The sequence below is a fragment of the Trachypithecus francoisi genome, unplaced genomic scaffold (genome assembly GCF_009764315.1).
Source record: "Trachypithecus francoisi isolate TF-2019V2 unplaced genomic scaffold, Tfra_2.0 Lachesis_group10, whole genome shotgun sequence".
In the NCBI taxonomy this organism is placed as follows: domain Eukaryota; kingdom Metazoa; phylum Chordata; class Mammalia; order Primates; family Cercopithecidae; genus Trachypithecus; species Trachypithecus francoisi.
This window is the reverse complement of record NW_022681455.1, coordinates 5,499,220-5,519,482: the sequence shown is the minus strand read 5'-3', so window position 1 is coordinate 5,519,482 and position 20,263 is coordinate 5,499,220. Positions and strand designations below refer to the sequence as shown.

The following is a 20,263-nucleotide window of genomic DNA, read 5'->3' as shown; positions in this document are numbered from 1 at the left end:
AGTTGCATGATCTCAGCTCACTGCAACCTCTACCACTCGGGTTCAAGCAATTTTTGTGCCTCAGCCTCCCAAGTAGCTGGGATTACAGGCATAAGCCACTGCACCCAGCTATTTATTTTTTTTTTTTATTTTTATTTTTTTTGTATTTTTAGTAGAGACAGGGTTTCACCATGTTGGCCAGGCTGGTCTCAAACTCTTGGCCTCAAGTGATCTGCGGGTCTCTGTCCCCCAAAGTGTTGAGATTACAGGCGTGAGCCACAACGCCCAGCTGTGCCAATACATATGAAAATTTAAAAATAGACAAATCCCTAGAAAAAAAAACACAATTTATCAAAACTGATACAAAATAAAACAGAAAATCTGAATAGCCTAATAACTAATTAAAAATGTAATTGTAATTTAAAAACTTTCCACAGCCCCAGGTGACTTCACTAGTAAATTTGATCAAACACTTAACATAAATCTTCAAATAATAAATAACATAAAACTTCAAAATACTCTTCCAGAGGCTAGAAAATAGAAATAACTTCTAAACTAGTTTTATGAGGATATCATAATCTTAACATCAAAACCTGAGAAGATCGTAACAAACACAGGAAATTAAAGGCCTAGGTTCATCCCTGAACACAGAGTTAGAAATCCTAAAGAAATATTAACAAATAAAATCCACAAGTATAGAAAACGGTAATATTTTGCAACCAAGTTATATATATTTCAGGAATAAAATATTGGTTTCACATTCAAAAAACAATCACTAAATGTCACAAGATTAACAGAATAAAGCCAGAAATCATGAGATCATCTCAAAATACATAGAAGGGTTTAAGAAATTTTAGCATTCATTTGTAACAAAAACTTTTAGCAAACTCAAAGTAGAAGGAAACACCCCTAATTTGATAAAATGCTTTACAAAAAACTTAACAGGAAGCACTTTAAGTAAATACTCATTTCAAAACTTTGAAGAGCAGACATTTAATTAGGTTTTAATTTTACATTACCATAGTTCATTTAGTTGAATCTCCTCAATTCAATTTACTCCAAAAAGAATGAAAGAATCGCTCATGGTAAAATGGCTTTTTCAAAGGCAGTAAGCTAATAAATTGCTTTTCACATTTAGATCTATGAATCCCCTGGAATTCATGTTTGAACAATTACAAATATGGGGTCGTTTCATTTTTTTCCATGTGGATACCCAATTATCCCTACTCCATTCACACAGAAGCCTTGTCCTCTTGCCTCTGTTCCATAGTGCTAGTACTGCCACAAATCCGGCATAGCGTGCAGGTGTGCTTCCAAGCCCCTTACTGCATTCCACGGGCCTTTGTGTTGATCCCTGCATCAGTTCCACATTCTCACAATTACTATCGCTTTTCAAAAAGACGACATAAGATTAAGCAAATCCTTCAACATTTGTTATTTGGCTATTCTTGGCCCTCTACATTTCCATATACATTTTAGAATTTGCTCAACACATTTCCAGAAAACCTCTCTGGATTTCTATATTTTAGCGAATTTGACCATATAATATAAATTTTGAAGCAATCCTACAAAATGTTTTTTGGACACATACAAATGGAGTAAGAACATGAGAATGGTAAATATCAAACTGCAGCTAGTGATGACCTCTGGGGAGACTGGGAAGCAGAATGAAATCAGGGAGACACAGGTGTTTCAACTGCATTTCTAATGCTTTTACTTTTTTTGTTTGTTTGTTTGTTTGTTTGTTTGCTTTGAGACAGGGTCTCACTCTGTTGCCCAGGCTGGAGTGCAGAGGCATGATCAGAGCTCACTGCAGCCTCAACCTCCCTGGCTCAAGCAATCTTCCTGCCTAGCCAACCAAGTAGCGGGTACCACAGGTGCACCACCATGTCCAGCTAATTTATTTTCATTTTTTCTGTAAAGGCGGGGTCTCTCTATGTTGCCCAGGCTGGTCTCAAATGCGTGGGCTCAAGTGATCTTCCTGTCTCAGCCTCCCAAAGTGCTGGGATTACAGGCAAGAGGCCCCCGAGTCTAACCACTTATATTCTTTAAAAAAATCTGTAGTAAAATCTTAGGATTTGACAGAGGTAGACAGCTGGCTGGTAGGCACACAGTTATACATTTTTGTTAGCAAGTTAAATCCAGAAATATACGTTTAGAACTTATCATCATTTTTAAAATGAATCAAAATAGATGCACAATCGCTTCTCAAATCACAGTTACCCAAGAGTTCAAACTCTGCCATATGAACTCTTACAAGGGTCCTCCATTTATAATTCACTATAAAGGACAGTGAATTATAACTTGTAATTTATACATCTTACAGGGAGAGTGAAAAATTAATTCTGAGGCTGAGGCGGGCAGATCACGGGGTCAGGAGATTGAGACCATCCTGGCTAACACGGTGAAATCCTGTCTCTACTAAAAATACAAAAAAAAAAAATAATAATAAGCCGGGCATGGTGGCGGGCGCCTGTAATCCCAGCTACTCAGAGACTGAGGCAGGAGAATGGTGTGAACCCGGGAGGTAGAGTTTGCAGTGAGCCGAGATCATGCCACTACACTCTAGCCTGGGTGACAGAGCAAGACCCGTCTCAAAAAAATAAAAAATAAAATAAAATAAAATAAAATAAATTCTCTCACATTGAAAGAAAACATTTAATTCATTATTTGGTCATGTGATAGAATAATTAAACTATCCACTACATAAAGTACTGCTTCCTTTAACCACATTCTTCATCTTCAAGGTTGCAAGATTACACATAGAAAATGCCAGTATAAATGCACGAAGTTTGAAAAGCCATGTGACACTCTACCTACAAAGTAACTCATTTCTCTGTATAAATACAGGCAGCCTTCAATTCCTCACATCTCAGGTGTGCCCATGTGCTCCTCTTACCCTCTGAGTAAAAGGAGTAGAATGAGCCTCTGACTGAAATAGTGAAGAAATGTGTTTGTTCTTTTGTACAGGATGAGGGAAGTTAACGACACAGAAAAACTACATTTACCTTTCTTAACTAATTACTCTTACTCTGTAAATTACTTTGACTTAATTTGGTCCCTAGAACGTTAATACAAACCTTGACTTTTCCATTTGAAATAGTTCTGATCAACATTTGAGAGTTCCTTTGTAACTCTGAAGATCTAACTCCTAAGTTGCGTAAAGTCAGTTTTCAGCCCTTTTTCCTTTTGACCAATAGAGTTAAGTGAGTTGAATGCACCACAATGACCCTGATTTCTATACTCAATTTCAAACAGAAAAAAGTGTTCCATAACTACACACTTCCCACTAATCCATCCAGTTGTTCTATGAAAGGTAGGCACAGCCAGTTCTAGGCAAAAGGAACATGTTACTTTTAACTAGGATTAAAGTATTAAACTAAAGGAAGTGAGCTCTAAGGGGAGATTTCAAGCATTAGTCAGCAGAAGATAGATTGCAGGTTGCAATAGTTTTTCCAGTAGCCCCTATCATCCATTTAATAAGTGACTATCTGTTCATAAAAATATCTACAGTAACAAGAGATATCTTTCTTGATAGGCCATAATTGTATACATGTGGCATTGCTCGTTGTGAAATAATGCAAAAGCATAAGCTTTACTGACAAGAGCTTAGTACGAATATCAGAAAATAACAGGCCAGGTGCGGTGGCTCAAGCCTGTAATCCCAGCACTTTGGGAGGCCGAGACGGGCGGATCACAAGGTCAGGAGATCGAGACCATCCTGGTTAACCCGGGTGAAACCTGGTTTCTACTAAAAAATACAAAAAACTAGCCAGGCGTGGTGGCAGGAGCCTGTAGTCCCAGCTACTCGGGAGGCTGAGGCAGGAGAATGGCATGAACCAGGGAGGCGGAGCTTGCAGTGAGCTGAGATTCGGCCACTGCACTCCAGCCTGGGCGACAGAGCGAGACTACGTCTCAAAAAAAAAAAAAAAAAAAAAAAAATAACAGGCTAACTTCACAGACCACTCCAACTACCTTGAAAATGAGATGTGAGGGAAATCTGCTGAGGTCTCCCTGAAAAACTCTCCCTCACTCTTATGAAAAGGAAGCAAATGTGCTCCATTTTCTGCCTCTAGACTTTGTCGTAAGAGGTAATGCTTGGTGGTCCTGTCACCATCCTTCAATCTTGAGGGGACAAATCTGAGATTAAAATGTTCAGTGTTTTAGAGCCCTGACATCATTGCGGGTGTGTGCTGTTGTTCTTACTTAAGCCATTCTTAGCTGGGTCTTCTCTTGGTTGAAGCCAAAGTCATCCCTACTACCACCCTGTAACAATTACTTCCCATTTCACATCCAGGGAAAAAAAAAAACATTAACTTGTCCATCATCAGTTCATTGACATGACCTTTCTTTCTATGTCAGTTCTTTCAAACTGGTATTTGTTTCTGGTCCCTATTCTGATGATCTCTTTCTACAACTCTAACTTTTTAACTCTATAATCCACCAACTGTTAAATATACAGTTTAGGTGATTCTGTGCAGTATAAAAGTATTTCTCTGATTCCAGGGACAGAAGTACCAAAACTTCTTTAGTCGGAGAGATGATTCCTAAAATACAGTACACCTAATTTGTCAAATTTTATAGACTGTTGGCAAGATTTAAGGTCTAATATGCTATCTATAAATAGAAAGTTCTTATATATTTACTTCCATAAGGTTAATAGCCAAGAAAATGCAACAAGGATATTGAATATGTTTAATATTCTTCCAATCTACACGACAAGAAAACTGTAAGAAAATGCTGAGGACACAGTTCGTCTGTTCATTCTTTCTGCCTTTCTTTCTTTCTTTCTTTCTCAAGAAAGAAATATGGAGTTACAATAATCTAAATATGTAAAACATACCAAAAGATCTCCTTTTTCACACAAAAAAATGGGCCCATAGACCTCTGATGGAGCAGGTTTCAACACAAGCAGAGGGCCACAATCCACTGGACTCCACAGCCTACAGGGCAATTAAATGTCCTAACGTCATCAGTCTAAGGTTATACAACATCAGTGTTGGCAGAGCAAGCTGAAGATGGAAACTGAGGGTACAAGGGACTGAGAATCGTGAGGACTGTGGCTGCTGCTCTCAGAACAGTGTCTGTTTCCTTTTGAGCAATATAGTTAAGTTAGTTGAATACATCGCAATGACCCTGATTTCTATACTCAATTTAAAACAGAAAAAAGTGTTCCATAGCTACACACTCCCCACTAATCCCATCCAGTTGTACTATGAAAGGTAGGCACAGCCAGTTCTAGGCAAAAGGAACAGGTTATGTTTAACTAGGATTAAAGTATTAAGCAAAAGGAAGCAAGCTCTAAGGGGAGATTTCAAGCATTAGTCAGCAGAAGATAGATTGTAGGTTGCAATAGTTTTTCCAGTTAGCCCCTATCATCCATTTCATAAGTGACTATCTGAAGTTGCAGGGGTGGTGGTGACAACAGAATAGTAGTAGTGGTGAAAATGTAAATAACATTTAACATGGATTAAATGCTTACAATGTGACAGGCTCTGTTATACATGCTTTGGATATAAGCACTATAATGATTCCAATACAAACTTGTCTAAGTCTTGGCCACTGCCCCTCTCCTTATTTTTAAGTCAACAGTCCTTACTGAATACATATAAAAGGTTCTATGATTGGTCATCTTTCACATTTCTTCCTGTATCCCTAATAGAAAATTAGTTTTCTTCTGAGATAAACATCTCTTCTCCAGCAAAATAAAATACTTAATATACTTTTGGGGGATGCAAAATGAGAAAAACACACATGGAAATAATGAAAAAGTTTGAGATCCATGAATTTCATTGCAATACAATGAAGCTGATGTGATTCTCATAGCTGGATTTATTTGGGAATAGAATGAGGAAACACTGCAAAATCCCACATTAAGTCTCTATTAGACAACATTTATGATAATGATAGCAAAACCAGATCTAGAAGCTATTCCAAGCCAAGGAGATTAGCAAGTAATCACAGGCTCAAGGCCTAATACAATTCTGGAGAGACATGGAAGGATTTGGAGAATTAACTAGCAAAAAAGGATTAAAGAAAGGAAGAAGAAAATTTTGACCGCCACATTCATTGGTCAGTATCAGTGAAATTCCACATTCAACTGTGTATAGTTCCATGACTGCTACATACTGTATTAGTCTGTTTTCATGCTGCTGCTGAAGACATACCTGATACTGGGAAGAAAAAGAGGTTTAGTTGGACTTACAGTTCCATGTGGCTGGGGAGGCCTCAGAATCATAGTGGGAGGTGAAAGGCACTTCTTACATGGTAGTGACAAGGGAAAATGAGGAAGAAGCAAAAGCAGAAACCCCTGATAAGCCCATCAGATGTCATGAGACTTATTCACTATCACGAGAACAGTATGGGGGAAACTGCTCCCATGATTCCAAGTATCTACCACCAGGTCCCTCCCACAACATGGGGGAATTACGGGAGTGCAATTCAAGATGAGATTTGGGTGGGGACAAAGAGCCAAACCATATCACATATTATTTTATAAGTGTCTCTTGATAAATCTGCCTCATCCTCTACATTAGAAATAACTTGAAGTCAGGGACTGTCAAGTTCACCTTACTCTAGCATCCAGCACAGCAGCCTGGTATAGGCAACAGTAACAGCTTACACGTTCAATATTAGGAGCTCTCTGGAGTCAGCTTTGGTTAAAATCCTGGCTCTGTTACTTACTACTACAGTTATTATGGTTGAATTACTTGCTGGTGCTAAGCCTCAGTTTCATCATCTATAAAATGGGTTTACAGTACTCACCTCATCCACTGTGGTGCATAAAAGTTGTAACATAGGCAAAGTATTTAGCTCAATGGCTTATACACAGCATTCAACAAATGGCAAGTATTATAAGGTCCTCAACAAATTAATGTACAGGCAAACAGTGTATTGAACTGTGATTGCCATAAGGCACAAAAGAGCCAACCCTGGCCTTAAGAACCCCCCAGGCCTCATATCATGCAGCGCTCACGGCTGATGCTTGCTACCATAGTAATAGCAAGGATGAACTGTGGTCCAGAGTTTTCCCTGGGACTCTAAGCATGACTGACCTCAGAGATGACCCAGCTGATACAAGACTGTTTCATAGTAACTGTCCCTCCTGCTGATGCTTCCAAATTCTTTGCCCTTTCTCTTCTTTCCTCGTCTTTAGCTTCCTTTTTTCTGAAGTAAATACTAACACTTTCCAGTCACAAATTAAAGTGCACAAGCAAATCTCTGACTTAAGCATAATTTTTAAAAATGTGCATTTAAACTAAATGAGTTATTCACATAGTTCCCTCACCTTGAAAAATACAAGGGAGGAAGGAAGAAAGGAAGGAAGGAGTTTCAGCAAAAAACAAGTGTAATAGTTTTACAATAGTTGGAAATCCACGGAAATAAAATTTAGGGCAAAAAGAAAGAAAAGAGTTTCAAGATTAAGTGCAAAAGGTATCAAATTACAGACCTGCTTATCATAATAGTTATACCCAAAATGAGAGTGCGACAGAGAAGGAAGTGAGTTTCACCACCTCGTCAGACCTTCTCCTTTTACCATCTAATTGAACAACGATGTAGCTGAGACCCTGACAAGTTAAATAATCTTGCCCATCGTTACTTTGATTCAAAGTGTGGCTCATGGACCAGCAGCACGAGCTTCACCTGGGAGACTGTTAGAAATGCGGAACCCCAGGCCCCACCCCAGACCCACTGAATTAGAATCTGCATTTTAACAAGATCCACCAGGGATTCACCTGCAGAGTGAGGTCTGAGAAAGCATTAATACTTGTAGCCTACAAACCAGTACATTCAGAAATTAGATCATTTCAACTTCATGCTGTATTTTTCTGTAAACTGTATACTGATTTTTAGGTTTGTTAAAAAAAATTTTAAATCCTTTGGTTCTGAATAATCCACCGATGAGTTTTATACATGGGTTAAACTTTAGGGAATGGCTTCTGGAAACCCTGACTGAGCCACAGACTGTGGTAACTTAACGATGCTATTGAGATGCTGGCTCCGCTACAACGTTCTCATGTGTAACACTGGGAGAATAACAGTGTCCGAACTCAGAGGGTTACTGAGAAAATTAAATTAAGACACAGAAAGTCTCTATAATAGTGCTTGACACAGAGTAAGGCTGAAGTAAGTATTAACTACTAACTACAAGTATTATCATCCTGGATAGAGTGTAGTGTGATAGGTTTGCAGCCACTATCCATCCATTATCATCTACTCCTGTTGCAGTGATAAGTATTTGAGACTCCATTCAGGATTAGAAATATTATAGTCTGTGGCCTCAGAAGAGAGCCAGTAAAACCCTTCAACTGGGAAGAAAGATAACAGTCAACATTGCTGAATTATTTCATCAAATGAGGACTGACCTTGTAAGCCACAACGGACAGACACAGAATTAGTAAGTTCTAAATAAAATCTGTAAGTAAAGTGTACAATGTTGAGTAATTTTCAATAACAAGTATCGCTCTGTGTAGGACTAAATATTTAATTCATAATTTTGGACTGTTTAAAAAACAAAGCATAAATTAAAGTTTTATTATTGAATATTCAGTTCAATGCACTGAAACAGCAAATTTTGCCTCAGGGGAGTTGACAGGAGTATATACAACAAAGACCCAAACACTCAGAATGAACATAGCATGGGAAGGTGTAGTGGTGGACAGAACAAGATATCACTTGCTTAACAGAAGAACCATATTGTTTACCCACTTATCTCAAGCGCAGATCCAGGTTGGTTAAAGAAAGTCATGGTAGCCAAAGCACTTAATTCAAAATATGTAAAATGAAAATCAAAAATTAAAATCACATTTTAACTTGAGTTTCTCACTGACTAGATTTAAACAATGGGTTACAAGGTATTCAGGAAAAGAGTCGCACAGGTAAGGACTCAGGGTCCCATCAATCAGAGACTGTTGCTAGCTCCCAGGAGACAGACCCACAGCTGGACAGAAAGATGTACATGACAGGATGTGGAGGCCACACAGAGAAAGACACCACAGAAGCCAACACAGCCTAGAGCATAACTTAGGAGGGCCTAAAAGGAGACCAAGGAAGAGAAATTTCTGCTTCTTGCACAGTAGGATTCCCAAATGGCTTCCAGAGTTTCCTGGCCAGGGGAACCACAAGTTCATAGCTGCCAACAGGCCTTTTCCCTGTTTTCTCGCCCAGCCTCTGGGATTGCATAGGATTACAATCATTTTAAGTATTTTTCTCAAGGCAGGTTAACTGTAGTGATAAAACAAGTTTTCTGTCGATACAATCCCCTCTTATATATGTAAATATGACTACTCTACATAAATATTTGAAAATGGCTAATACGTTAATATTATCCGTATTTTTTATCCCTAAAAACAAACCACTCCATTATACCTGAAGGCAAGCAATCTGTCACGATGAAATAGGATATAAAATGGCACAAGTGATAGGCTAAATAATAGCCCCCTTCCAAAGATGTCCATGTCTTACTCCCTGGAACCTGTGAATATGTTATCCTACATTAGGAAAGATGTTTATAGATATAAATAAGGAAGGATGTTGAGATGAGGTGGGTTCCATGTAATCAGAAGAGTTCTTCGAAGAGGGAGGCAAAAATTCAGAGAGAGGGTGAGGTGCTTACAGAGGAAAGAGGCAGGGCATGGGGGAAGGCAATGTGATGCTGTCATAAGCCAAGAACTGAGGACTGTCTCTAGACTGGCAAAGGCAAGGGAGCACATTCTCCCTCAGAGCCTCCAGAAGGAACCAGCCCTGCTGACACCTTTACTTTAGGCCAATCAGGCTGATTCTGGATTTCTGCCCTCCAAAAATATAAGATAATAAGATCACATTGTTTTAAGCTTCTAAGTTTGTGGTAATTTATTAGAGCAGCAACAAGAAACTAATACATATTTTTGTATCTGGAAGTAAGGTACTGCTTGTAACAAATACATAAAAATGTGGAATTAGCCTTGGAATTGGTCAATGGGGAGTAGAGAACGTGGAGCACCATGATATTAAATGGCTATTTTGCCTTGAAGAGACTCTTGCAGAAATACGGATGTTACAGACTCTGACAGGCAAGGAAAAAGTAAGGAGCATGGTAGAGAAAACCTATACTGTCTGAGAATATCCAAATATTCATAAACATACTGGTGGTAGAAATACAGATGTCCAAAGCCCTGCTGGTGAGGGCTGGCAACAAAATGAGGAACATGTTAGTGGAAGGTGGAGGAGAGGGGATTCTTGTTCATTCACAGTGGCAGAATTGGATGAATTGGATGTGGAAAGCAAAACTTGCAAACAATCAATGTGGATATTTAGCTGAGGAAATTTCCAAGCAAACAGTGAAAATGCAGCCTGCTTTATTCTTGCAGGAGAAAACAGACAAATTAAGAGAACTGCTATGCAAAGAGGAGAAAGATTAGGTAATTTGGGAAATTCTTAGCCTATCTAGATTGCGAAAGACAAAAAGTTAGGAGTTTCACTGACAGAAAAGTGCTCTGGAGAGTAAGCCAAGAGTGCAGCAATACACCCCTTTGCTAATGCCTCAGAAGTTTCGAAGGATCAAGGTATTTAGTGACACAGAGGGCTCTTTGAAGAAAGTAAGCATATGATTCAAGGATCCCCTCAGGCATCTCAGCAGAAGCCAAAAATAGCAATGAATTATTCAAGACAGATCTGCAGAAGAGCCTCTTGTGTAATGGAATGAATCCCTATGACATACATGGGAGAGCCACAAGGTTTTTGAGAATGATTTACCATCAGGAACACTGTCAGCTGGAACTGAGAGGGACAAAGGAAAAGAACAAAAAGAAAAGGAAAGAAAGAAGGCTATCTGACTCCCCAAATTCTTCAGGCAAAAGCCAGGGTAATAAAACAACTCACCTGCAGATACATGCCACCCTTAATAAAAAAGGAGGTTAGGCAGAGTGGCTCATCATGCCTGTAGCCCTGACACTGTGGGAGGCCAAGGCAGGCAGACTGCTTGAGCCCAGGAGTTGAAGACCAGCCTGGGCAATACGGCAAGACATCCTCTGTACTAAAAATATAAAAAATTGGCTGGGTGTGGTAGCATGTGCCTGTAGTACCAGCTACTTGGGAGACTGAGATGTGAGCTTGGGAGGTGGAGGTTGCAGTGAGCTGTGATGGCACCACTGGGCTCCAGCCTGATGACAGAGCAAGACCTGGTCTCATAAATAAATAAATAAATAAATTTTTAAAAAGAAGGATATTTGAGAGGGTAGAAATACAGATCAAAAAGGCAAAGCCAAGGGCCACAGAGAATTATCCCCAGGCCTTGAAACCTAATGGCTGAATTTTGAAATTGCTTAGAAGCAGTGATTCTTTTTTTTCTCCTTTCATTTTCTCCCTTTTTGAATGGAAATGTCTATGACTATTCTCCAATGCCTATCCTACTCATTGTATTTTGGGAGTAAGTACCTTGTTTCAGGTACAAAGGTGGAGAGGAATTTGCCCCAGGATGAATCATACCCAGAGTGTCACATAAACCAGCTTTAGATAATTAAATAACGAAATGGGACTTAGGGGCTGATGATTTTTAGATGACATTTTGGATTTTGAGTTGATTTTGCAATGGGTTCAGAGTTTGTGGGACCTTGGGATAGGCTGAATGTATTTTACACAAGACAGATGTGACTCTTTGGGGCTCAAAGGGAAGACTGTGGTAGACTGAAAAATGCCCCCAACCCTACCCAAAGACATCCATGTCCTAATCCCTATAACCTAGAAATACATTACTTTATATTCAAAAGGAAATTTACATTTCCTTTTGTATTAGAGAATTAGTTTGTATTAAAAGTATTAAAGGATTACTTTAAAAGAAGTATTTTGAGATGGGAAGATTATCCTGAATTACCCAGTAAGGCCTGATATAATCATAAGGGTCCTTATAAGAAAGAAGCAAAGGTCGAAGAGGAGGCAATGTGACACAAGACGGAAGGAGAGAGAAAAGGCAACGTGATGCATGGCTCTGATCCAAGGACTGAGGATGGCCTTTAAAAGCCAGAAAAGGTGATAGTTCGCAAGCACAGAAAACCAAACACCGCATGTTGTCACTCATAAGTGGAAACTGAACAATGAGATCACTTGGACACAGGGTGAGGAACACCACACACCGGGACCTGTTGTTGGGTGGGGAGACAGGGGAGGGATAGTATTAGGAGATATACCTAATGTAAATGATGAGTTAATGGGTCCAGCACACCAACATGGCACATGTATACATATGTAACAAATCTGCACGTCGTGCACATGTACCCTAGAACTTAAAGTATAACAATAATAATAAAAAAAGCCAGAAAATTCAAGAAGGTGGATTCTCCCCGGAGCCTACCGAAGGAATCAGCCCTGCTGACAACATAACTTTAGCCCAATTGGGTGGATTTTGGTTTTCTGAACTCTAGATCTGTAAAATAATAAATACATGTTGTTTTAAGCTACTAAATTTGTGGTAACTGGTTACCTAAGCAACAGGAAACTAACAAGAATAGATACTAATTACAAGTGAATACGTAGGTAATAGTATGATCTACAATCTATACTTTACAAAGTATTTTATAAATGTATACTAAATAAGAATATACAAATCCTAACTGCCCCATTAGAAGTTCTTAAGTTTGTTACACAAAGGTAACTATAAAAATTATATATTAGTGCAGGTATGCATATATTGGCTTTCAAATTTGAAGGCAGAAAAGAGAAAAAGAATGATATTTAGTACAAGAGATCAAGAGTCTATTTCTGACTATGTCTGTGTCTCATAAAAAAGATTGTTGTAAGTACACTTAAAATTGAATTTAAGCCACTTTATTATGGTGGCAACTGTGTTTTTCATCTTTATTTGTCACACCATTCTGCACAATGTTGGTGTTCTATAAATGTTTGCTGATTAAATAACTGACAATATATTTTAAAAATGAATGAGAAAAAGTTACAACCTTAGCCAGGTTTTATTGTGAATTAGATACAACTTTATTTCAAATTAGTCTAGAAGGAATTGATGCTAAAATAAAACGATAATTATTCAAGTAGAAGTTTTTAAAAGTCCTCATAAGGTAAAACCAAAAATATATGCATATATACATATGTACATAGGAAGGTTTAAGATGCAGATGGGCACACACACAAAATCAGTGTGTTTCACTGTAACAATAAAAAAATACATTTATAAAAATCATACCTGTCCTTAAAGTTGATGATATGATTTGGCTGTGTCCCCACCCAAATCTCAACTTCAATTGTATCTCCCAGACTTCCCACATGTTGTGGGAGCAACTCAGGTGGAGGTAATTGAATCAGGGGGTCAGGTCTTTCCTGTGCTATTCTTGGGATGGTGATTAAGTCTCACAAGATCTGATGGGTTTATCAGGGGTTTCTGCTTTTGCTCCTTCCCCATTTTCTCTTGCTGCTGCCATGTAAGAAGAGTCTTTCGCCCCCTGCCATGATTCAGAGGCCTTTCCCAGCCATGTGGAACTGTAAGTCCAATTAAACCTCTTTTTCTTCCCAGTCTCGGGTATATCTTTATCAGCAGCATGCAAATGGACTAATACAGTTGAAGAGATCTGTACACAAAGATAAGTAAGTGTAACTCCAGAGAGAGATGAGCCCTTCTAGGGTAGACAGACACTGATGGCTGCTTTCACCATTGGGGCGTGAGTAGGCAGAAGAGTTAGCCTGCTACTGGCAAAGACATTTTGTTGAAATAAGGAGAAAATGAGCCACACTTGTATCAGCCAAGCATGGGCTGCCATGGCAGACTGGAAAATGGAGAAACAGAGCTAACCCTCACTGCCAGCCAATTCTCCTTCATAATATTTCTGCTTACAAATGCTGGTGGTGGTAGAAGCTGGTAAGTGGATGGAAAGCAGAAAGCTATCCTGTTATCTCACATGGTTAGATCCCAAACTCTGCTGCAGGGCTAGATCTCACCATCAAGAGGAAATCAGATGTGAAATCCAACTCAACTCCTGATTAGAACAAAAAGATCTGGCCTAGTCACCTCGGTAGCCAGATGGTAGAAAGCATAAGGCTTTCTGGGGATAAATTTTATCTACCTCAGTCTTTGTCCATTCACACACACACACACACACACACACACACACACAGAGACAAGTGAAGAAGCAGGAAAAATGTAAGCCATGATTAGGAAAGGAAAACAACAACAACAAAAGAACACTAGATAACTAAGTGGTTGGAATTAACAGACAAGTACTTTAAAATAACCATCACCAGGCCAGGCGCGGTGGCTCACACCTGTAATCCCAGCATTTAGGGAGGCCGAGGTGGGCAGATCACGCAGTCAGGAGATCAAGACCATCCTGGCTAAGACGGAGAAACCCCGTCTCTACTAAAATAATACAAAAAAATGAGCCAGGTGTGGTGGCGCGCGCCTGTAGTCCCAGCTACTCCGGAGGCTGAGGCAGGAGAAGAGCGTGAACCCGGGAGGCGGAGGTTACAGTGAGCCGAGATCCGGCCACTGCACTCCTGCCTAGAGGCAGAGCGAAACTCTGTCTCAAACAAACAAACAAAAAAAATACTAGATAAGAATTTTCCAAAATGCTTGAAAGATATTAACCTAACACAGTAAATCCTGAAGCAGAAAAATAGATAGGAAATCATATGTAGGTCAAATTGCTGAAAACCAGAAATAAAGGCAATAACCTGACCTCTTTAAAGTCCTAGGACCAAAAAGAAAAAAAAAAACCTGACCACCTAGACAGGAGGGATAATAAAGTTACACTATTATAAAGTGACTAAATGTTTCACAAAGTTGTATAATATTTATTCATGATAAAACATGATGAATGAATTATGCATATTAATATGTAATCATTGAAATCATAAAATGAAACTAAATACAAACAAAAAATAAAATGTAACACACACACACAAAATAAAAACAACAAAGTTCAATTTTCAAGCAAAATAAATAAAAAATTGACGAGGAAAATAAGTTAAAAAATGATATAATTAGGCCCAAGAATGTCAGTTATTATTTAATATATTAAATGTAAGTGTATTCAACACTCCAATTGAGAAGACAAAGACTAAATCTGGTTTTTAAAAAACAGACCCAACTTTATGCTGCTTATGAGATGTACAACTAACATAAATACATAGAATGAAAGTAAATGATCTACAATGCAAACACTATTCATAAGAAATCCAGTGTCTCTATATTAATATTATGAAAAGTAAACTTTAAGAGACAAATATCAGTGATAAAGTTGGGTATTTCGTAATGATAAAATGTTCATTAAAAAAGTACAAAATTGGCCGGGTGTGGTGGTTCATGCCTGTAATCATAGCACTTTGGGAGGCCAGGTGGGTGAATCACAAGGTCAGGAGTTTGAGACTAGCCTGGACAACATGGTGAAACCCTGTCTCTACTAAAAATATAAACAATTAGCTGGGCATAGTGGCAGGTGCCTGTAATCCCTGCTATTCAGGAGGCTGAGGCAGGAGAATCGCTTGAAAGTGGGAGGCAGAGGTTGCAGTGAGCTGAGATTGCACCACTGTACTCCAGCCCAGGCAACAGAGTAAGACTCTGTCTAAAAAAAAAAGGGTACAAAATTGGCTCTCTGCCTAGACTAATAATATCGACAAATATCTTTTCTCTTGCATAGATTTTCTGAAGGTTTATGAACTCCCTGTGTGTTTATGGACCTCTATTTAGGAACTTCTTTTTTATTGAGACAGAGTTTTGCTCTTTTTGCCCAGGCTGGAGTACAATGGCATGATCTCAGATCACTGCAACCTCTGCCTCCTGGGTTCAAGTGATTCTGCCTCAGCCTCCCAAGTAGCTGGGACTACAGGTGCACACCACCACATCCAGCTAATTTTTGTATTTTCAGTAGAGATGGGGTTTCACCATGTTGACCAGGCTGGTCTCGAACTCCTGACCTCAGGTGATCCACCCGTCTTGGCCTCCCAAAGTGCTGAGATTACAGGCATGAGCCACCGTGCCTGGCCAAGAACTTCTTTACAAATTCACATTATTTAAAATTCATACAGCCATAAAAAAGAATGAGTTCATGTCCTTTGCAGGAACATGGATGAAGCTGGAAACCACCAATCTCAGCAAACTAACACAGAAACAGAAAACCAAACACCACATGTTCTCACGCATAAGTTGGAGTTGAACAATGAGAACACATGGACACAGGGAGGGGAACATCACACACTGGGGCCTGTTGGGGGGTGGGGGTGAAGGGAGGAAGAGCATTAGGACAAATATCTAATGCATGCGGGACTTAAAACCTGGATGACGGGTTGACGGGTGCAGCAAACCACCATGGCACACATATATCTATGTAACAGACCTGCACGTTCTGCACATGTATCCCAGAACTTAAGTAAAATAAAAAATAAAAATAAAATAAAATACATAATTGAATTTGACAGTGGCTTTCAAATACATGATCCTGTCAATCCTTGACAGCCATTTTTATTATTATCTATTCAGTTCTTGCAAGTCCTCTTACCTGAAACTTCACCTTCTGATTAATGTTGGATACGCGGAACTGCTTCAGGAAGCGCTCGTCCTCACTCCAGAAGAGACGGATATCAGGGATGTCGTAAAGGATCATGGCTAGCCTTTCTAATCCTAGGCCAAAAGCCCAGCCGATTCGGTCTTGAGCACCAGCTATGATTAGGAAACAAAACAAAACAGTTGTTTTTAAAAAGCATTGAGATTGGATAGGCTCATACCACTCCCTGATAGTTATCAGTGACACTAATGAGATGCCTACCAGTGGCCAAGGCACTGGGTAAGCCGCTACAAAGACATCCATGAGGCTGCCCAATCTTACACGCTTTTTCCTCTCCATATTCCCGACTTCCCTCATGGAAGCATTCTGAAGTCATACTGCCTGGAGTACTGTCTTGTGTTTCTGATTAAATCCTAGGCTTTCTCAAACACTGGTTCCTGAACTGCGTTAAGATTTTTCTGTAGTCTTTGCTTGCTCTGACGCAAATATTTAGCCCACTGTCTATAGGTTACAGAGTGGAAAGAAAAGATGGTCTCCGTCCCTAAGTATAGTAGATAATGAGACATATTCAAAACATGCCATACTGGCCATAACATGTTTAGAATGAACTCACATTCAGAAAGTATATGTGTCATGCCTTTAAGAACCTCCGCTTTATGAAAACACCATAATGCTTATGCTCAGGAAGAGCTACTTCAGCACTGCAGAGAATACAAGCAAGCCCAGAGGAAGGGTGTATCTAGCACCACCTACTCCAAAGGTACAGTGTCCTGCTCAGATTCTGTCAATGCCATGAAGTAGAGGGTTTGCTTTGCAGACTCAGGCACTATAGAAGAGAAGACAGAAACTGCAGAATGAAAGCAGGCAAGGGAGCGATTCACACAGCTGGAAAGCTTATGAAATGAGCTCATGAAAGGAATATAATTCCAACTGGACACTAACAGATGAGTAGGATCCTGTGGTAGGCTGAGATGGCTTCTGAGACTCCCACCCCGCACGCACATGCCTTGTGTAAACTCCTCCCGTTGAGCTGAGTATAGGTGGGACCTAGGAACAGTATGGGAATTTAAGCCTGTGACTGGTTTACTTTTTATCGAAGACTCCATCCTGGCCGATTGGACAGAGATCCCCCTCCTGGTTGAAGAGGCCGCATGGCTCGGCCCTTGAGAAGTCCTAAAGGAGCTCAGAGAGGCACCAGCAGCCAGGGAGAAAATGGGAACTTCACTTCTACAGTGGGACGGAACAAATTCTCCCAACAGTCAGAGTGAGCCGATGATAGGACCCCAGCTTCAGAGGAGAACACAGCCCTGCCTCTGCCTTGACTTCAACCTGCTACGATCCTGATCAGGGGATGCTATCAATCCATAGCCAGACTCCTCATGCAAGGACATTGTGATATAGTCAATTTGTGCTATGTTAGGCCACTAAGTGTCATTTGTTACCCAGAAAAAAACAAACAAACAAAAAAAGCAAACAAACGAAAATAACTAATCCAGATTCCAAATGTAGAGAAAGGTGATAGGAAATTCCAGACTGAAGGAGTTTCTTCAATAGCAAAGGGCAGGGATGCAGCATGGGAAGGCTGAGGAGTGGATTCTGGAGATACGGGCAGGACTCATCTCAACGAGCCACAAGAAACATTTTGTTCTCATTTCTACTTTGCATTTAATGTTTTCCTAAAACATAAAAAACTTGGCCAGCAGCGGTAGCTCAAGCCTGTAATCCCAGTACTTTGGGAGGCCACAGCTGGCAGATCATGAGGTCAGGAGTTCAAGACCAGTCTAGCCAACAGTGAAACCCCATCTCTATCAAAGATACAAAATTTAGCCAGGCATGGTGGCGTGTGCCTGTAATCCCAGCTACTCGGGAGGCTGAGGCAAGAAAACTGCTTGAACCTGGGAGGTGAAGGTTGCAGTGAGCTGGAACTGCACCACAGCACTCCAGCTTGGGCCACAGAGCGAGACTCCGTCTCAAAAACGACAACAACAACAACAACAAAAAGCCCTTACAATTGTTTCACAAATCCCCATTCGCTCTAGCTGAACCTGAACGTTCACGGAGCCTCAGGATTAGATATGCAAAGTCCAGGAGGGAAAATGCTGCATTACAAGTGAAACAGCAGCACCTGTGGTTATTACTGGGCATCAAGGCAATCGTCAAGACAAATGGGAACACAGGCTATAAGTTACAGGGAGATCAAGAGGCACTGGTCATTAGCAAAGAACTTTTCAAAAATTTCCAGCACATCACAGGCTGATAATTTGGTCGCGTATAAAATTATGCACACGACATTCCACTCAACAGCAACATAATGGACATTCTTTTCAAGTGCACATGGGTCATTCACCACCACAGACCATATTCTGGAACACAAAATAAATTTCAAATATTTAAAAGGATTGAAATTGTACAAAAATGTTCTATGTCCAAAATGCAAATGAATCAGAAATCAACAGAAAAATATCTGAAAAATCTCCCAAATATTGGGAAATTAAACAACATACTTCTCTAAGTAACACATGAGCCAAAGAAGTCATCACAAGGGAAATCAGAAAATATATTTAAATGAAAAAAATTAAGATATGACACATTACAATTGGAACTCGTAAATTATTGGGTGGGAATGATAAAGCCACTTGGGTAGTTTCAAAACAGTTTGGTAGTTTTTTACAATAAACCAATGTTTCTCAACTGGGGGCAATTTTAGCCACCAGGGGACATTTAGTAAGGTCTGAAGACATTTTTGGTGATCAAAACTGAGAGTGGGGAGCATCCTGACATCTAGTGAGTAGAGGCCAAAGATGTTGCTAAAGATCCCACAATGGAAGGAATGGTTTCCCACAACAAAGAATTATCCAACCCAAAACATGAACCAGAGAAACCCTGATAAACAGACACTTAGCATATGACACAGCAATTCCGTTCCTAAGTACTTACCTAAGATATGGAAACATGTGCACTGAAAGTCCAATGAATCAATGTTCATCACAGCTTACGTCAGAATAGCCCAACCCCAAAACACCCGAAATGTCCATCAACCAGTGAATGGAGAAATTGTGGTATATTCATATAGTAGAATTGTCAAAGGCATCTGAACCAGAGTGACTCCATCCTGAGTAGGGGCTGGGTAAAACGAGGATGAGACCTGCTGGGCTGCATTCCCAAGAGGTCAGGCATCCTGAGTCACAGGATGAGACAGGAGGTCAGCAGGGGTGGTATCACAAGATACAGGTCATAACAACCCTGCTGAGAAAACAGGATATGGTAAAGAAGCAGGCCCAAACCCACCAAATCCAAGACGGCGACAAAAGTGGCCTCTGGTCGTCCTCATTCCTGGTTATCTGTTAATTTTAATGCATTAGCATGCTAAAAGATATTCCCACCAGCGCAATGACAGTTTACAAATGCCATAGCAATGTCTGGAAATTACCCTATATACTCTAAAAGGGGGAGGAACCCTTACTTCTGGGAATTGCCTGCCCCTTCCCTGGAAAACTCAAGAATAATCCACCTCTTGTTTAGCATATAATCAAGAGATAACCATAAATATTATGCAGTGGAACAGCCCGTGCCACTGCTCTGTCTATGGAGTAGCCATTCTTTTGTTTCTTTACTTTTTAATAAATTTGCTTTCACTTTCACTTTACACTGTGGACTTGCCCCGAATTCTTTTTCACACGAGATCCAAGAACACTCTCTTGGGGTCTGGATCAGAACCCCTTTCTGAGAGCAGAATATGACCTAGTAATAAAAATAAATTATTCCTATACAGAACAAAATAAATTAATCTCAAAAGAATT

The 20,263-nt window shown here is 39.8% G+C and overlaps 1 protein-coding gene across 6 annotated transcripts in view; it reads right to left on the bottom strand.

The window, feature by feature from the left end:
* The window catches only part of FARS2 (phenylalanyl-tRNA synthetase 2, mitochondrial), a 537,773-nt gene that overhangs the window by 212,421 nt on the left and 305,089 nt on the right, over positions 1-20,263 (bottom strand). For all 6 annotated transcript variants that reach the window (XM_033216106.1, XM_033216105.1, XM_033216109.1 and 3 more), the window contains one exon: positions 16,458-16,618. In XM_033216106.1, the coding sequence (XP_033071997.1) occupies positions 16,458-16,618 (161 nt within the window). The remainder of the gene's footprint in view (positions 1-16,457; positions 16,619-20,263) is intronic.